General features: G+C 41.7%; 1 protein-coding gene across 1 annotated transcript in view; it reads right to left on the bottom strand.

Moving 5' to 3' along the window:
• dnajc6 (DnaJ (Hsp40) homolog, subfamily C, member 6) overlaps window positions 1-19162 on the bottom strand; it is a 43581-nt gene extending 24419 nt beyond the window's left edge. The window contains exons 1-2 of the mRNA XM_008296216.1: window positions 18940-19162; window positions 9117-9267 (exon numbers count right to left, since the gene is read on the bottom strand). Of these exons, the coding sequence (XP_008294438.1) occupies window positions 9117-9267; window positions 18940-19162 (374 nt within the window). The remainder of the gene's footprint in view (window positions 1-9116; window positions 9268-18939) is intronic.
• Window positions 19163-19406: the final 244 nt, after the last annotated feature.

Raw genomic sequence — 19406 nt, 5'->3', positions numbered from 1 at the left:
TTCTTTTATGTCGGATAGCAAGGCTGTCGGATTGTCAAGACGGAGGTCTAGATGCAAGGAGGGCTTGATGCTTGAAGGGTCATTTGTTGTTAATATGTATTGTTCATAGTTGTTATGATAACAAGTAGGGCTGGTTCAAATAGCACTTTCTGGTCTCTGGATATTCAGGCCGAATTAATGATGAATATCCGAATATTCAGAGCGGTCAGGGGGGAGCACTTCCACCCCGGGGGTGCGTTCTGACGGGGTGGAAGTGGCTGGAACGCACAGGTAGTACTTGGCTGCTGATGCCAGTTTAGGATAGCGGTCACACTTCTGTTTCCACCATCAGTGATGGCGGCAGCACCACTCCCCCGCCACCGCCACCATTCATGTTTACTTCCGTAAACACTGAGCACGCTCGCTGCGTGTGACGTCATTCTGTCCTCTTGTGCACATGCGGGACACTTTTTGGGTCGTATGAAGTTCACACAGCAGATCACATACAAGTCGCACGTAATGGGAAATGTGAACGAACTGACTGGCAAAAAGGTCGGAGTTCACAAAAAAATCTGAATTAAGACCTGCAGCCTGTCCTTATTTGTGACATATAATGTCATGTCGGAGCTGGAATCCAAGGCTATTGGTATTTTAAGGCTATTTTTCATTTGTTTTTCCTAAAAACCTGTCGGATAGCAAGGTTTTCGGATTGTTAAGGGTCGGATTATGGAGTCACAACTGTATTAAACTTTTGCCTATCACAGCTTTATGTAGGAAGAACTTGCCCTAAATTCAGACATGTGTTTCACACATTTACTTAAAAAGAAACTTTTCAGCCTGCATTCTTCAGTGCTGGTAGACTATGGTGACGTGTAACCATCAGATAGTGCTGTCGGAGGGCTGCTTGAGACCAGAGGGTGACTATATAATAATAACACAATAATAAACTTTATTTATAGAGCGCTTTTCAAAACAAGTGTTACAAAGTGCTTTCCAATCAAAATAAATTCAAATTGAAATAAAAATAAGCACACAGAATAATTGATTCAATAGAAAGCACACAAATAGAACAAGAAACATAACATTTAAATAAAATCAGGAAAAGCTCTCCGATAAAAATGTGTTTTAAGAAGTGAACTTATATAGACAGAAGGATGCAGCAACACTGAGCCAATGCAACACATTTTTGAATTCATTTATCAGAATCAGAATCAGAATCAGCTTTAATGACCAAGTACGTACACAACATACAAGGAATTTGGTTTCGGCTGTTGGTGTCGCCTTTGGAATTTGCACGAATAATAGAAATAGGAAAAATTAAAAAATAAAATAAAGTAAAATAACTAAAGAAAGAAAAGAATAAAATGCAATAAATATTAATAAAAAATAAAACAAGATAATAAGACAAATATATACAAGAATTTACACATCTAGTCGAAAAAGGTATATGTATATTAGTGCAAAATGTTTTGTTAAAAAGAAAACAACACTGATAACTTGAATTGAATATCAGATCCAATAATCACCAGGCTGATAGTTTTGGCTTAATAGTCCAACTCTACTGTGTTTCTACAGGGACTTAATGGTGATGTTCACTAGTGATTATTAGTTTTTTTCCTGCCAAGACATAGAATGCAACTAATCCGACAGTTAGTTTACGCTCCTTGTTTCTGCACTAATTCATTCCATTTGGTCCAACTTTTGGAACCGGCCTTGCATTTTTCTTTCTCATTTCCATTTTATTTAGCCGGCATTATGCAGTTTCTTTCAGTGAAAACCTCAAAGGTCAACCGCTGTCTTCAGCTCCAGCCGTTTAGCTTCCTGCAGTGTAGCTCCACCACCGCAGCGCCTGATGTTTATGTTCTCCTACTAGAGAGTAAACACCAAGAGCACGAGAGCCATTTTAGGCCAGATTACATCATTAGAGAGGTGCTCGAACGGAGTCTCTGGTGACGACGTACACACTCGCACACGTACACACACACATTCTCAAACAAACACAGTGTAAGTGGGTTAGATCCCAGTGGATATTGGATTTGGGCTTTCTACATTCCCTCCATGCTCCTCTCCAAAATTCTCTGTTTCTTCTTGTCTTTTTCTTTTTTCTTTTTTTATAGCTCGCCTGCTTCATTATTGATAGCTTCAAGTTGAGAGTGACAATCGGTACAAGAGACCACAGAAGGCCTGAGGATGGTTTCACTGCAACACATTGACCTCAGAGCCAGATTTGAGGCCCCTCACCGGGAAAAATGTAGTTTTTACCTTGTTAACATGTCCGTATGATTGTTTTTTTTATATATTGTAGACGCATCATGAGTGAAATAAGCAGTCATGGTTGGATGGATGGATTTATACCTTGTAACCAAAGTGTACTGATGATGTCCTCAAAAACAAGGATTCAGAATTCTGGGGATTCACATGTGACAAACTTAAGGAATCAATCCTGTCAACTTGAAGGAGGGGAGGACTTTCTGTATTGTTCTTTTTTTTAGAATCAATTCTATCTCTGTCTATTCCAGCTTGCCATTGTGTAAAGTAGCTTCACATTGTTTAAGCAGGTGAGCTGAGGATATGAGTGGAGAGGGAGGCAGGAACTTAGATATAGATCCGCACGTTCTAGAGGAAGCTACAGAGTAGAGTTACATCTAAGCCATGTTAGGGCACCGAGGGATTTACCCTAAATAGGTAACTTTGACACTGAAATGAGTTTTTTTATGGGTAAAAACAATGAGCAGAGAGGGACTTTAACTTATTTCCTGCTTAACAAAACACTACCTCACCTTTTTTCTCGTTGATTCAGTTCTCTTTTTTTCTTAATTTATCTGAACTTTTTTTTTTTATTACAGAGACAGCAGAAGGGAGAGAGTAAATGGGAGACAGAGAGAGATTCAACAACAGGCTGCTGCTGTGAGGACTCCTCATGGTGAACACACTCAACCAGGTGAGTTACTGCAGCACCCTGTCTTAGCTTTACTCATGAAATGTCCTATTTTTAACCTCAACACGTGCTAAATGTTTATATTCTGTATATTTTGGCCACTAGAAAAACACAGCGACATGTCGGTCAGATGTAGCGTCAATAAAATTGGGAGAAATGAGACACATTAATAAAAATAAGTCAGAGAGGAAGGCTGAAAACCAGCGAGGCGGACAAAGCAGAAAGGAGAGACAGATGAATGAGTGTCTGACACAGAGGTTTGGGAGGGGGGCAGTCTGGGTACAGACCAAGGACACTGTGTCTTTCAGAAAACCAGCTCAGCCATCCGGGCTCCATCGCCGTTGTTGTCTCTCCCAGACAGAAGAACACACTGTTGAACGTTTGCGCCAGATTGGTTTCCCTGCAAAAATTTCTCTTCAGCCAGGTAAACAAACAAGCCGGCTGCTTTAAATAATTCAGCAACGGCCCTTTGCCTTGAATACAGATGAGACTGAAGCAGAGGGAAGCCAATCAAGTCTCGTTAGGGCATTAAAAGAGAGCCTGGTTAACAACTGCGCTCACAGGGGTTTCGCGTTGTGTCGAGAAAGCTCGGGGGAATTCCGGCTGAAGTGCTCCAGCAGTGGCGCTCGCAAAACTGGGATGAAACAGTCACACAAACTCAACCTCCAGCAGAATTTCTGCCAAACTAGAAAATCTTTAAGCTTTAAAATTCCCCCTCTATTAAAAAAAAAAAACTTCAACCTTGTGCAATCTAGAGAAATGTCTGGCAGCGGTGTAAACAAAAATTGAATTTCTTGAAATAAGAAAACAGAACATAAAAATCCAATACAACAAAAAAATACATCCAATAGTCGCTCTTAGCATCTATGACAGTTGTTCTTCTTTGCACACTTCAGGTACAAAATCTGTGTCTGCAATGCTTAATGATCCACAGTTTCAACAGTTTATTGTTGTCAGTATGACGTCAGGTGTAGGACAAGTGGAGTGTTTGTGGATTTTTTCACTGTTGCAGCTGGAGAGCAGTGAGAGTGAATCAAATCAGTAAAGCTACGGATTAAAACCAAATTAATGTGCAAAAAGATGCCGAAGCCTTACATAGGGCTGAGGGCAGCAGCACAGTCAATTTATGATTATTCTCTGTGGGTCGTTTGAATCAAACTGTAAAAAAAAAAAAAGTTAATATGACCTTGACTAGATTTTAGCCTGGTCTGCTTGAAATAAACAAGCATCTATTTTTCTTTAAAAGATGTTTGTGATGAACGAAATCATCGGCGTTTCTCCCTCTAAGTTTTGTTTGACGACATTTTTAACTGAAAAAAAAAAAAAGTACTGATTATCTTATTATGAAAAATCAAGCCCAGAAAAGTCAAGAGTGGAACCTCGAAGCTGATTAAATAATCTAAAGCAAACAATACTGATCATGTTGGATAAGAAAAACAAGACGTCATCATCCTAAAATAACTCTCCTCACAAGCAGGATTAGATTTAACCATTTATTTCAGAATGATGTGTATTTCTGTTTGGTTGGGACTCTGCCCGAGCGATGTTCTGCAACAATCTGAGCAAACATGATAGAGACAGTCCCAGAGATCGCAAGACTCTCAGCAGAATATGAGATTTAAAACGGTGGAATGAATGGGCACAATATGAACACAGAAAACTATTTTGTTTCTGCAGCAGGAGTATAGTTGGACATGATTTGCATTTTTATTGTTCCAGTTCTTAACAATTCTCAATTTCAGTTTCTTTAACAGTGAAATACTGCCTTTAATGCATGAGTAATAACAATCTAATGACATACTGCGCATTTTTCTGCACTACAAGTACTTTCACTTTTACTACAACAGTACATTTTACTGATTATACTGACTTACTTAAGTTACATTTTAACTCAAGTACAGGACCTGAGTTCTTCCTCCACCACTGCCCATCTCTGTCTATCAGAGCGAACAAGCACTTATTAATTATTTGAATTGATATAATTAATTTTTTTGACTAGTGAGGTTAGCACACCCACATTATAGCTACACATCCTCTTTAAGGAAGGTGATGCTGCAGATTAATGGGTTTGTTGTGGTCAGGGAGACTCTCTCATTGGGTGAGAGGTGCACCGGGGCGTCGCTACAGCAGTGGCTGTGTAAAGTAATTTTGGTCAGCCACTGTATGTGCAAAATAGAGATAATATTTTCTTAATGGTTTCTTTGGAATCTGGATTTTGAAACTGGCTCGAAGTCCGAACAAGTTCCCGATGCCAAACCCTAAGGAGGAGGGAGAGATGAGTGCAGGTCTGTCGTAGGCCAGTGTAGGAGCGATGTGGTGAGTGCATAGACTGTATAAAAGATGGACGTAGCAACCGGCCCTGAAAAATGAAGCCAATCCGGAAGTGTCAAAAACCTGCGTACGCGAGCTGCTGGCTCCAAAAAGCCCTGGCTCCCATAGACTTGAATTGGAAAAGAAGTGATCACAGATCACGAAATACCGCATTCCTACAGCTCAGGATTTTTTTCTTATTAGTTTTCATCGTCAAATCCAGAGATCAGGTGGCCAATCTGAAAATAAATCAATACTGAATTTTTAAAAAATCGTCAAAATTTTGCGGGGCAAGGGGCGTGGCTGGCTTGATTGACAGTCGGCAGCGACCATACAGATGAAGCGAGCAGAAAGCGGTAAATGTGGGCGGGCAGAGAGGGCCCGCCTCGCAATCCGTCTGACCAATCGCTGCTCCTATGGCTCCGCCCCCCTCCGACGATTTTTGCGTCACTGGCTCCAAAAATCCAAGACGTCAACCAGGAAGTAGCAAAACCCTGGCTTCATTTTCTCAGTGCAGAAACCAACGGGTGACGTCACGGTAGCTACGTCCATCTTTTATACAGTCTATGGGTGAGTGCAGTGAATTGAATGAACAGCTATGGTCTGAAGTCACAGATGACTGGACAGAAAAGGGCGTTGTGACTAAAACATCCTCAGCATCAGATCCAGCAGCGCTTTCTTATTGTGTCTTGACCTAACTGCTGCCTCTGTCTGCAAGTAGCACCCATGTAAGGTGAACCCCTCCCAGGCACCGGACTGAGCCAAGAAAATCATGACCCTAATCTATAGGCCTGCCTCAGCAGAAATATCTGGAAGTGCTCTGTAGACATACTAATCAGGTGTACTCAGTTCAAGGACAATACACTAGAATCTGCACCCTCATTCTCAGGAAATCACCGTTAGCGTTTCTGTGCTTCTATGCCAGAGCTTTTTAATGTTACTCACACAACAACACAGTTACCTCTTCGGTTTTCCACAGCAACGAGACAGTTGACACTCGACTATCCATTTCTGAAACCCGTTTTAACACCTCTGCTCATCTACCTGTTCTTTTCTGAAGCTTTCAGACGGTTGCCACGGTAGCTTACCTCCGACCGCCCCATCATCCCAACCACCCACTCACACATGCATATACAGTTCTCACAAACACACCACCACCACACACATAGGGCCCTAATGAAATGAATCCTTCTGTATCAGCAGTGCGCTGGCCATTTGGCACAATGAACTACCATGAATAATTCAGCCAGAAGAGGAGCAATAGACAGCAAAGAGAGCGCAGCGGAGAGGAGGAAAGGTGGAGCCGAGATGAGAGGCGAGCGACCGCGAAAACAGAAGGACGGGACAGTGGGAGTTTGTCAAATGTGAGCAACATTGGAGGGGAGACACAAGAGAGGAATAATCACGATCAAACCTGCTGAGTCAATAGTGAGAGGAGCTGTTTGTGTATGTGTGTGTGTCTGTGTGTGTTTCTGACAATACAGAGGCCCCTTTGTGCTGCCTTGTGCAGATGCCTGTGCACAAACACACTGGACCGACCGAGCCGTGCCAGACTCTGCTACCTCCCCCCCGTCCTCCCTCCCTCCATCCACACTGCTCCACTTCTAAAGCTGTTGGAGACGCTTTTAATCGACAGCTGAAACAACATGCAGTTTAACCAGCGTAATCAGCGCTGAGCATACGCAAAGCCCAGCTACTGCACACTGATGTTGGAGCTGGGTTTGCGAACAGTATTCGTCACGGCAATCGCTGAGAGGAAACGTCCAAATAAGAAGTCACAGGTGTTGAAATATCTCGAGTAAGCAGCAGCCGGGTCTGCACAGTGTGAAACAATAGCTACAATTTCACTCCACTGTGCAAGATGCATTGAAAAGAATCTAACAATTTATGTCAGACTATATGAAAACCTGCACAGAGGCGTTTCAGCTGCAATCAATTCCTTATAGGCCACAATTTTGAAAAAGATCAAATACAAGCAGAGACGTCATCAGCTCTTCTGCTCTTCTGCTTTCAAAATGTAGCAAGAAACAAACCCAAGCCGGCATGAAAAAACAGAAGAAGTGAAGGAGAAGGGAAAATCTAATTACCTGATTGCTAATTTTCTCATCACAAGTTTCAGCGAAGTGTATTTTTAGCATCATGATACATCGACTGTTGGGATTTCAGCGCTCGATTTCCGACATCATCAGAATTTTGACGTCGGCTGTCTTCGGTCACCAAAGCTCCAAACTGGCTGTCGGGGAATGCGATGTAAGACAGCTGTTTCTGACTGACTACCAAACAATCCACTGCATCTCTCTCACAACTGTCAGTGAACACTGTCAGAGCCCACAGCAGCACAGTGCTCAGAGGCCTAAAGGCTCCAAACAACTGACATGCTGCCTTTGAAGCATGGAGGCTTAAAAACAGGCCCAACGTGCGAGTTTATCATCATTGTGTCACAGAACTACAGCAATATTTTCCTCTGGACCCATACGTCCATTTCAACCTGCGTCACACAGGCAAGCAGTTTAGAAATGCAAATGAAATAAGTTTGCCACTGCACTACTACGGCAGCCAATAAGAGAGAAAAGTGCAACCACATGTTATGTAATTGAAAACTAGTGGGGTTGTATGCCTCTGCCGTTTACATCCATGCCTGTCCAGACTCACATAATATATGTAGAGAAGACTTTGTTGTGTTCATTGGGAGAAATGCTAAAAAGAGCCTGATTCTGATAGAACACAGTGTAATGAAGCTTCAAATATGAATGTTGAAACCACAGTTTCTAAAATGTGGATGCTTCACACACATCTCCAACCCAACAGCACAGAATATTTTTACAGTCACCACAGTTTTAAGGTGGACGCCCAAGATTAATGCCACCAATTTAGTTTCTGAACAATTTGAAATATGCAACAATCTCCCTTTCACTTACGGTGTTAAGGAACAGCTAGAAAAGTGTTTAGGCAGAACGTTATGTTGTGAAGTTGACCTTTTACCTTTTAGATATAAAATGGCATCACTTCATCATATAATCCTATTAGATGTTTGTGTGAAATTTTGTCAGATTTATTTCCAAAAAACATGTTTCGTGAGGTCACGGTGACCTCTGAGAGCCAAGCTCTAATCACTTTATCCCTGAGTCCAAGGAGACATTTGTGCCAGATGCACTGAAGTTTGTTCCAAGTGTTAATGATTTATAGCATTCACAAGAATGAAATGAAAGCGAGGTCACAGTGACCTTGACCTTAGTCGACCAAAATCCAATCAGTTCTTTCTTGAATCCAAGAGAAAGTTTGTTCCAGTTTCCAAAGAAAATCCCTCAAGGCATTCCTGAGATACTGAGAATGGGATGGACAGACGGCCAAAACACAATGCCTCCAGCTACAGCTTTCGCCGAAGGGGAGGTATTAAAAAAAAAAAAAAAGAAGATAACGATGTCATGGCAAAAAAAAAAAAGAAAACATAAAAGAGAAGGCAATGCAGATTTTCCAAATACAGCTTCTATGTGTTTCTGTGAAAATGCTGACAGAAAGTTGGTGCCAGCTGATCATTGCTTTTAGCTATTTGGCATCTTGTTGTCTTTTACTGCATCTGTGATCTCATTTACTTCGTTATTTGAACACATTGCATTCTGCCTGGACAAGATGTTTATCTGGGGTAAATAAAATATATTAAACTTCAATAATTCCGATGCCTATTTTTCTGGTAATACAACTATAAGCATGTCTGCTGTTGTTTTTTTTTTTTGTTTAGCTGGATGTATGATAAATTAGCTGTCTTGGCTTTTGGCAGGCAAAGATAGGAGACAGTGTATAGCAAAGAGGAGGGTATGCAAACAAGCAACATGTATTTGACAAGGGGAGCTACTGTATGCAATACAGTTTGAATGTGGCGGTCACTTACGTAGCGACTTGATGCATGACCTTGGTGGAGGTGTCCTTCAACGTGTCCTTCAGGTTGTCCTTAAAGTTGCTGAAGAACTTCCCGGCTCCTCCTTTCACCATATCCAACAGTCCCCCGCCATAGTTGGCATCCATATCTGTAGACAAAGGAGCTTCAGCCAATCAGAATCCAAAGAGAAACAAGGTACACACACATAAACTGCAGATGCGGACAGCCATTGAAACAGTGCTGGGTTAAAACCTTCCACCTTTTCTACGCTGATGATGTTCTTTAGTATGTTAGACAATGCTCACTGAAAATTAATGTGATCCTTCAATTCTGAGCTGGAATTTTTCAAGATTTTCATCTGACCGTTTGAACGTTTGAGTCACTGCAAAACACAGCAAGTAAACACGTGTGTAGGTGTAAAGCAATGATGGACAAGGACACAAGAGAAAAGGCAGTAAAATGCACACCATCTGGAGCCTCGCATCGCTGTGTGCGCGCACATTCTAAAGCGTAAGCAAATGCTGGAAGAGACCCAAGTGTTATATCTGAGTCAGCACCCCTCTGGTGATCTGAGAATTTCTCTCCCTCCTCTCTCCCCCTCTGTCTCTTTCTTCATCTCTTCCCCTTTATATCCTGTATCTGTACATAGCAACCACAGTGGCATCGCTTGATATCTAGCTTGGCAGTGCTGACAAATCTACTGACATTAAACATGATGCAGCAGAAAATCACCCACAGCCGGATTGTCAGCGAGCGTCTCTTCTGAGCACCGAGGTTCATCGAAAACTTCTAGTCCACAGGAAACCACCCACAGACGGGCCAACAGTCTGTCAGTCTGTGATCCATCTTATCATCTTATAAGAAACTACTGGCTCATAGGGAGACCTTGGCGATAGAGTCCTACAACTCAACCAGGACGTGCTGATAAACTATTAAGTGTTGGGTTGGGTTCGGATCATATTATTGGTGGGGTTTAGAGTTAGTTATTATCAGCAATAATTCAATGCAAGAGGACTACTGTGGTGTCTGTGTGCATATGCAAGTAGGTTATGCCAAATGGGAAAATAGAAAGAAAAATGCACTGGCCTGGAAAAAGTTGTTAAAGACACCCTCCAGTAATATCCAGTTTTTTACCTTGTTCACATGTCAATGTGGCGTTTTTTTTATGCTAGAGGCCACATCATGAGTGAACAAAGCAGTTTTAATGCCAAAGCTGAGCATTCACACCTTAAAACTGCTTTGTACTGATGACAGTCTCAAATAAAACAAATTCAGACATCTGAGTTCCCAGACGTAATAAACCCAAGGAACCAATCCGGTCGAATTGCAGGGTGGGACTTTCTGTATCTTTATTTGTCTTTAGAATTGGTTTCTGGTTCAAACATGCATGGCTGAGTGCCTCCAATATTACAACGTGCCAGTGTATAATGTGTGGAGTAGTTTTAAGTCTTGATTATGCTCCAGTGCAGATGTGCACACAGACAGGTTGTTGTAATTATACTACTTGTGAGTCAGTGGCAGTAGGCGCAGTTATATATTCTTAGCATACATACAACTGCTCAGCATGCGCCCATGTCGTTGTTGTAGCGTAGTCATTGTGTGGACACGAATTTTGGGCTGTACGTGGACATAGGGGGATGATGAAATTTGCGTCACGCAGATACTCGCAGCATTGTGGACAGTGTAACATTGGCCTTACAGTGAGTTGTGGGTGAGCTGGTGTGCTCAAGCTGCAGCGTTTGGGGAGGAGTGAGTGGAGAGAGAGGTGACTGCAACAGTGCAGAGTTCCATCTAAGACATTTTTTAAAACATGAAGGGATCATTTTTTCACAGAAAAACACTTGAAATATGTGACTTTGATACAGAGAGATTAATTTTTAGAAGTTTAATCAATCACTGGTAGGGGACTTTAAAATGAAACCTTGTAAAATATTCCCAGTGATCCAGGGGACCTTTGGTCTGGTTTTACGTCGGCTTCAGCTGTTAAAGTCGTCCTGAGTTTCTCAGATCAGTATCGGTGAAACTGAGCAGTTTGTTGAGGTGAGGCAGATGGTTCCTTATGATGTGTATAACTGTGTGATGAGCTGCTAGCTGGCTGCAATTTGTGTGATGTTCCTGCCACAAAAACCATAACCTAAGACGAACAGCTAATTAGCTATTGCCGGCCATTTTTTATCCTGGAGGGCTGCTGGGCCTCATACTGTGTGTGTTACGGCCACTTCCAGATCAGTTGCTCCTCAAGTGTGACAAAGCATTTCTGTATGTGGAAACCAAAGATATTTAATAATCAAATTATAATGTCGAGTCGAGGTTTAACAATCAGATTCCATATCATACTTACAACAATAGCTTTTACTCTCACCTTCAGTATCTCCTCACATACTTCCGTACATGCCAACTTATATGGGATGTCTGGGGATTATATGAAATTTTCCCAATTTAAATTGCTTACAGAAAAAAAACTAAAATCATTACAATTATCTATATTTAAAAAACTGTACAGGTGTAGCAAAAGTCAGGTTTATTCACTACAGCAATAGGTTTGCAACTTCTTAGTTGTGCAATGAAGTTGCAAAGCACAACGTTCACCCCCTGATGTATATTCCTCTAGTGCACTTTCAATTTAAAGTGTTCCTTTGCATCATACTCACTGTACGCTGCTACCTTGATCTCTCTCACACAGACTGTGCAGTGTGCATATTCTTTACTTGTTGCTGGAAACATGATGTAGTCAAACATTTTGCTGTCTGTTGATTTTTTAAAGTTAATATCTAAGATGTTCTGCTGCCATTTATGGATCCTCTGATTTTTCCATGGAGTTTGTTTCCATTGGATGATACGGGTTGGCATGTACACACTTATGTAACCTGAGCCTTTATGTTCCTATAAAAAATTTGCGTTGAAGGGAACACTCTAGAATTTAGGAGCAGACGTTCACACCGAGACATAAAGACGCTACAAATATCTGCCATTAGAGAAATGCTGGCTGCTGAGACGAGGTTTGATGGATAATCACAGAGAGTAACTGCTTTAAAGTCCTTCAAGGAGAACTCCTTCACCACATGTGTTATGTTTGAGGTGATTCTTCAATCCCGCGAATTCCAAAATTAGACTTTTCATCTCTGACTGCAGGAATGTGTGATGGAGATTTATTTTTTCCCGGGAAATAAAACTTCTGCTTGTTGAACTCAGACATTTCCAAAAACTCAAACTTGGCCTCGTGTAGCTGCTTGAACATGTTTAAAACCTCCAAACAAACCCTAATAGATTCTTGACACGGCTCATTAAAAGCATAATAAAATGACTTTTGCCTGAAAACACAAGCACGGAAACAGAATATAAAGGGATTAAAGAAGACTAAAGGAACAGCACGGCACCGCTGACTTTTTTTTATATCTGTCCCTTCAAACCTTGCAACCTTTAGCTGACAGCAGGTCCCATTTTTTACATCCTTGTACTGCACAGACGTACTGTCCTCAGCTTTCTGAGGTGATTCTTTTTTTTTTTTTGGCGTGTGCTTCAGGCATTTCATCTCTATTTATCTGTGCAGCAGACAGGGTCCACACTTTGTAAGAGGCAGCAAAGGCTAAAACCCCCTAAAGACATGATTTTAACAGCTAATATATGAAGTAACACTATTATTGGCTTCTTTTATTTGCAGTCTCATCGAAGAAAATGCACAGGGTAAACTAATGTAAAGACACCCCTCTTAAAAACAATGTTTATTTTTGTTTTACAATATAATACACATGAAGGAGGCTTTGTTAAACACATTTAGACGGTAGTTCAATCAGAACAGACTTTGTTGCTCTGACCTCACAAGTCATTCTGATTCATTTTCAAATTTTGATGTGGCTCTTACTTTGCTATAGAACAGAATATCCTTTATTAGTCCCACAAGGGGAAATTTGGAACAACACAGCAGCAACGTGACAGTAAGAAAAGCAAGAAAACACAACTATAAATTAAAGAGGCAAGGTATATACACAATATAAATAAGAAAAACAGAAGAACACAAGGACACTAAGAACACAAAATTAAGAATATTTGCATGAATGAATTGCACTTGGGAATGTTGTAAGAAATTACTTTCGTTTGATTGTTTCCAATTAATTTAGAACTAATAGGTCCAGGACAAATCACAATCAAAGGGAGAATAACTTCACTATAACTTTGTTCATTGATATTAAAATTACTGGCATAAAAATCAGAATATGGTATATTTTTACAGAAGCTTGGCTGTTATGTTATTTCATTAGATGATGATGATGTGCATACTTTCTCAGAAACCTGATATTAGCAAAAAATAAAAAATAAATAAAATCATTCGTGTCCATAGGGGTCCCGTTCTAACATTTTCACATATTGCAAAAAAGTCATTTTTTCATCAAACTAAGTGACAACGCTCCGCTGAACTCTCACGTTAAGAGTGAAAACGTTTGTATATGTATATCCGTGTAAGATATAAGATATATTTTCCAAATATGATGCCAACATTCCATAAGATGAACGAGTGCGACCAGCACTGAGACTGTATCCGGTGGTCGGTGGGTGGCAGCTCTTCCCTCTTTTCACCTCCGTTTCCAGTCTGCATGCTAAGCTAAGCTAACTGTCTGTAGAGTAACTTTAACTACACAGACAAGAGAGCAGTACCAATCTTTTCATGTGTCTCTCAGCAAGAAAGCAACTCTCAAAATATTTGACTGTTCCTTTAATCTACCCCACAACAGGCATGTCTCGGCGATGGAACACAAAGTGAAAGGCTCTCCCTGCCTTCTTCAGGAGAGGCTGTAGCATCACCAGCAGGTTTTGGTCTATTTTTAAGCTTTTTCCCTTTGCACGTCTGCTAACCAGTGAGCATGACAGGATTTATTAGGAAAACCAGGATCCTGCTCTACCTTGAAATCAAGAGCTGAGCGACTTCAGCACCGGATGTTTGATACCTGCACAGGTGGAGAGGCAGCGACGATGCTGCTGCAGGAACAAACGCGCTTCAAAGGAACCTCTCAACAGAGACAGAGAGTTGCCGTTCCACGAAAACAAGACCAGGCCAACATCCCTCCTCCTCCCCCCCTCTCCTCCCCCTATCGCTTTCACCAAGTCGACCAATAGAAACGGAGAGGGGAAGAGAGGGATGGCTGAGGGGAGAGGGAAAAAGAAAAGAGAAAGGCAGTTCTAGTTATGTCCAGAGAGATCAGTGGGCTGTCTGAATATGTCTCCCTCCTCCTGCAGCCTCAAACCTTTCTCCCTCAATATCCGGCCTGGTGTGAATGACACAGATAGACGCATATGCACAACAATGAAGGCCGACAGGCAAACACACTGCGCTGCACTCGATCTCGGTGCCACTACCCTGCTGGGCCTTGCTTTGTCCAGGACTTCAATGACTGCGGCGTCAACCCAACTCTAATCTGCTTAATTATAGATGCTGCTGATGAGACAAGGAGTTTATGATTAATCATCTACTATAGAGCTTAACCAGAGGTGCATTCCGCTCCTCTGAATGACAAGTAAGCTACTATAGGCTGCTAAAAGCTGGCTGTTAAATAGGCAAACAGGTTTATAAAACTTGTGAAAATCCTTTTGTACACAAGTGTCACCACCCCTGCACCTTCAAATGTTTTATCCAAGTCCTAGTTTTAAAATATGAAAAGCGAATGTGCCTGGATCATTTTTGCAAATAGATCGTGCGATTTAAACATTATAATTTGCACAAAACAGCAGTCAAACCTATTCGATCTGCTGTATAGGTGCCGTTCTAAACCTGGAGCGTCCAAGCAAAATCTGACATTTACCATCAAAGTTATTGAAACAAATCCACCGCTGCAGTCAGGTTATGTCATCCAGTCACAGTGAACTGACGTGCACGGCGTTAGGACTAGACATCGCTGACTTTAAAATGTAAGCTTGTGTTGTTCCTGCTGTGATACGTCAAAATGTTAAAAATAAATAAATAAAAAAGGCCTTTTGACAGGTTTTATTTTAATCAATCAAAATCAAAACAAAGGAACTGACAGGTCTTAGAAAAGGAGAATAACATTTCTTTGGGAGAACTGAGCAATATTAAGATCAGGCTGAAGTTGGAAGATAAACCAGGACTGATAAGCTGTGATTGGTTACCCTATTTTTTTTGTTTTATTAGGCCTGTTGATATACTCTAATAATCCCATGAGGTGATTTTTTAAGACAGTTTGATTGCAGATTCATTCATTTAAATAGCTGTTCCAGGACCAAAGAGGTACAATTTCACAATAGAGGCGTTGTGATGAACCAGCATAAACATGATGAAAAATCTGATGTTACGTTAATGATACGAACATGATTACATTGTAAATAATCCAGTGACTGGAACTCCAACATCATAGCTGGTTTCAGCTGACATCATATTGATGGCAGATGTTTGGCCTTGTGGATCTTTTGTTTATCAGTTCATCTGCTTGTCTTTTCACTGTCCATCAAATGCAGTTATTCTTTTTGTATGCTTTTGTACAACTATGATTACAGACTCTTCATCTCCCTACACGTGTATTTTAAGTGTAGCTGCTAACAAAGGAACAACACACACAATAAACAAAGATGAATTTAACCAAAAGGATTATTTTTTCTGCAAGAAGGTTCGCATCCCGGTGAAGACACCCGGGATCTTTCTAAGTGGAGTTTGCATGTTCTTCTCGTGCAGCGTGGGTTCTCTCCGGGTTCTCCGGCTTCCTCCCACAAGTCCAAAAACATGTTGAGGTTAATTGGTGATTCTAAATTGTCCATAGGTGTGAATGTGAGTGTGCTTGGTTGTCTGTCTCTAAGTGTAGCCCTGTGATAGACTGGTGACCTGTCCAGGGTGTCCCCTGCCTTCACCCTAAGTCAGCTGGGATAGACTCCAGCCCCCCCGCGACCCTGGTGAGGATTAAGCAGCGTATAGATAATGGATGGATTGATGAATTCTTTTGGCCACGATCACTGAGTAGTGACCCGTCACCACCGCCCTGCTCATAGCACTGTCTGATTGGTTACAAGTCATCAGTAACAGCTAATCAACACTTAGAGATACACTTTTAAAAAGCTGAATAAACATCATTAAAAAAAAGTCATGTCAGTGAAATTTTCAGTTGCAGTTTTTGTTAAAATCTTAATACGTAGATTTTCATTATTCTTGCAGATGTACATATCTGTTCTCCTGAAATACTAATATCATCAGCCCAGGTGACTCCCGAGTAGTGAAAATCTAATATCATGACAGCTTTACTTCACAATATGTTATATGAAATCCTTATTAGAACATTATTATTTGTGTTGAGAAAAATATGACCTTAGAAATCTAAACCAGCTACTGATAACTTGCTTGCATTAGGCTCACTGCATCATTATATATTCAGTATAATCAATGTTTTCTTTTAGTCATTTTAGCATCCCAAAAGAGCCACTTTTAAATCTGAATTTGAGTTCTTTTTTTCTTTATATTAAATGGACGGCTTGTGTGAGGTTAGTGTGCTTTCTTTCTTTCAGTTGGCTCAGAAACATCGCTTAAGAATTATCAGACAAGAGCAACATCTGTAATAACACTTCTGCTATACATAAACGTACATAGTCCTAAAAAACATGAATAAAAGTAATTACACCATAAATGACAGCACTACTTTACAGTATGTTAAAAGAAATCCTTATTAGAATATTATTAGTGTGTTGAGAAAAACATGACCTTAGAAATCTAAACCAGCTACTGAAAACTTGTTTGTATTAGGCTCACTGCATCATTATATATTCAGTATAATCGATGTTTTCTTTATCTTGTTGATCCTCTCTAAACAATATCAAAGATTAAATAAACCTCTCCATTTATTCTTTACATCTTCTATTGTCTACACCAGCTGGGTCTGCTCTGTTACATCCATCTTCTTTCCTGTCCTCCCTGTGTTGCTTCAGTACAATACAAATCAATGATGTCCACAGTGTGAATGAACCGTGCCTTTGCTCCTGCATAGTTTGTCTGCTTCTTTTTTTTTTTTTTTTTAAAGTCGTCCATGTTCCCCTGCATGTCTGCCTGAACTGCCTGCTTGTTTCCCTGTCAGTCTGTTAGCTGCTCCATGTGCCTCTGTGTGAGTCCAGATGGATGTGGGAGTGTGCAGACTAGTGAGCCAGCTACAGTGACAAACGCTGCTAATGCAGACACCAGAGGAGGCTCTGATACAATCTCGACCAGGTACTACAGCAGCCCAAAGCACAGCCACTCTGAGCGAGAGAGAGAGAGACAGAGTGGGCCGTCAACATCACAGGGGGCTCCATGGCTTTGCCAAAAAGATCAATGGCTTGTTTGAATGTGTCTCCCTCCTTCTAGAGTGCCAACCTTTACCCCTCAATATCCGGCTTTGTGGAAGTGGGACAGATGGTTACGCACACACAGAACGGTGCACACGCACATCAAAAAGATACCGTCGGTAAGGCCTGGCAGCCCAGACAGACATCTGACACGGGAGTCCACCCCACCACCACCACCACCCCTCCGCTTCTTCCTCTTCCCCACCCACAATCCCCTTTCCTCATTGACCCTCCCAACCCTCCTCATCCAGCTCCTTTTGTTTCACACAAATGTTCGTCCCTGGAGGCTGGCTGACTCCACAGAGCACTGCAGTGAGGTGAACACAGGGCAGAACCAGGCTGCACACAGACACACACCTCGCTTCACAGACTTCCCTTTATTAGGCCCTAATTCACTGCATATTTTATAATTACTGCTATTACGTCGTAATACGAGCATTCATAGTTGGAGTAGTAGTTTCCTGTAGTGGAAACTCGTGGAGATTTAAGATAAACACAGGGGATGATTTTGTAAGTTTGAGTTGAGAAAAACAAGCTGTTCGTTAAGATCAACATTAGAGAAAACACTTTGTTCTTCTTCTATTCTGTGGATCTGAGGGAAAAATAAGTCACAGAATATACATATGATGGTATAACCGACCTATCTTGTTTAGATTTTGCATCTATGTCACCAGAACATGCATGTTAAAGACCACTGCTCAGTAATCTCTTACTGATTGAGCCAAACATGTGCAATAAAAGCAGCGACAGAAGCTACAGCGGTTAGTCAAGACATCAACAATGGTTGCAGCAGCTCTAGTAATATCATCAGCACGGAACTTTGTACAAAGTTATGCAGGGCCCTTTTTTTATTTTTTTTAAACCAAGATCAGAATTGAAGTGTCACAACAAAGGATCTAATATGATTAAATCCAGTAACAAGTGTGGGGGCTTTTGCTTCTCATTAGATGAACAGATGGATTATTGCATTTCCATCACTAACGATCATGTCGTTTTGTTTTCCTGGAATACGCTGGGCTAATGGGAATGACTTAGAACCGCTTGATTAAACTTCTAAACAGAGAATATTTGGTGTTTCTTAAACTTCAGGTCTCTGTGATTATTTCTCACACATTAACATCAACATTTAAAGTCTATTAATGGATGTATGCATAATCTTACCTGTTTTGTATATTTTTAATGTACCATGCACCTGATAGTAAAACACTATAGATGTGTTCAATAAATGTCTGCATGTCATGGGACACTTCTAAGTATAAGTCAGAGTTCCCTAATGGCACATGCAGGAGCACACACAACACATGCAGCCTGCACAAAACAACCCAGTGTAACCATTGAGGTTGGGTGTGGGAGCCACTGGGAGCTCTGGTGGGGGACACCCTTGCATACTTTGACTATTGTTAGCCCTCCTGTTGTCCACCGCTGTCAGGCGCAGGCCGCTGCGTAAAAAGTCGCCAACATCTCCCTCTCCACACAACCACACAATCGCCACGCGAGCGTATCCGGGGGCGGCGAGGATTCTTACCTGAGCTGTCCATGGTGCTGCAGTCCTCCTCTCTCAGCGGGCCTGCCTTCGGTCCAAGGGTGGCCGCTATGGAGCCTCCGAGTGCGCCGCTGCCGCCGCCGCCGCCGCCGCCGCCGCTGCTCCCTCTGCCGATGCTGAAGCTATCTCCGCCGCTATCGACCAACTGCAAAGATTCATAGCCATCGTAACTGGTCTTTTTCTTGTAGGCCCCCAGCAGGCTCATTACCGAAGGACGCACACACCAAAAAAATACAAAAAATATTTTTAAAAAAACGGGAGGAAAATTAAAGACAAAAGAAGTGGGCTAGCCGCCGCCGCCGCTCCGCCGCTCCGCCGCTCCTCCACCGCCCGCCTGAGCCGCTACTAGACCCGCCGCTGCTGGGTGCACCACATGTCCGAGCAGGAGGAGAGGACGACCGCTCTCCTCTGTTTTTCTGAGGTATGAACAATTGTGCCGGGTGGTCTGC

Source organism: Stegastes partitus, unplaced genomic scaffold (genome assembly GCF_000690725.1).
Source record: "Stegastes partitus isolate 25-593 unplaced genomic scaffold, Stegastes_partitus-1.0.2 Scaffold1111, whole genome shotgun sequence".
NCBI lineage: Eukaryota > Metazoa > Chordata > Actinopteri > Pomacentridae > Stegastes > Stegastes partitus.
Note: the sequence above shows the minus strand (reverse complement) of the source record. Positions and strands in the feature narration are given on the sequence as shown.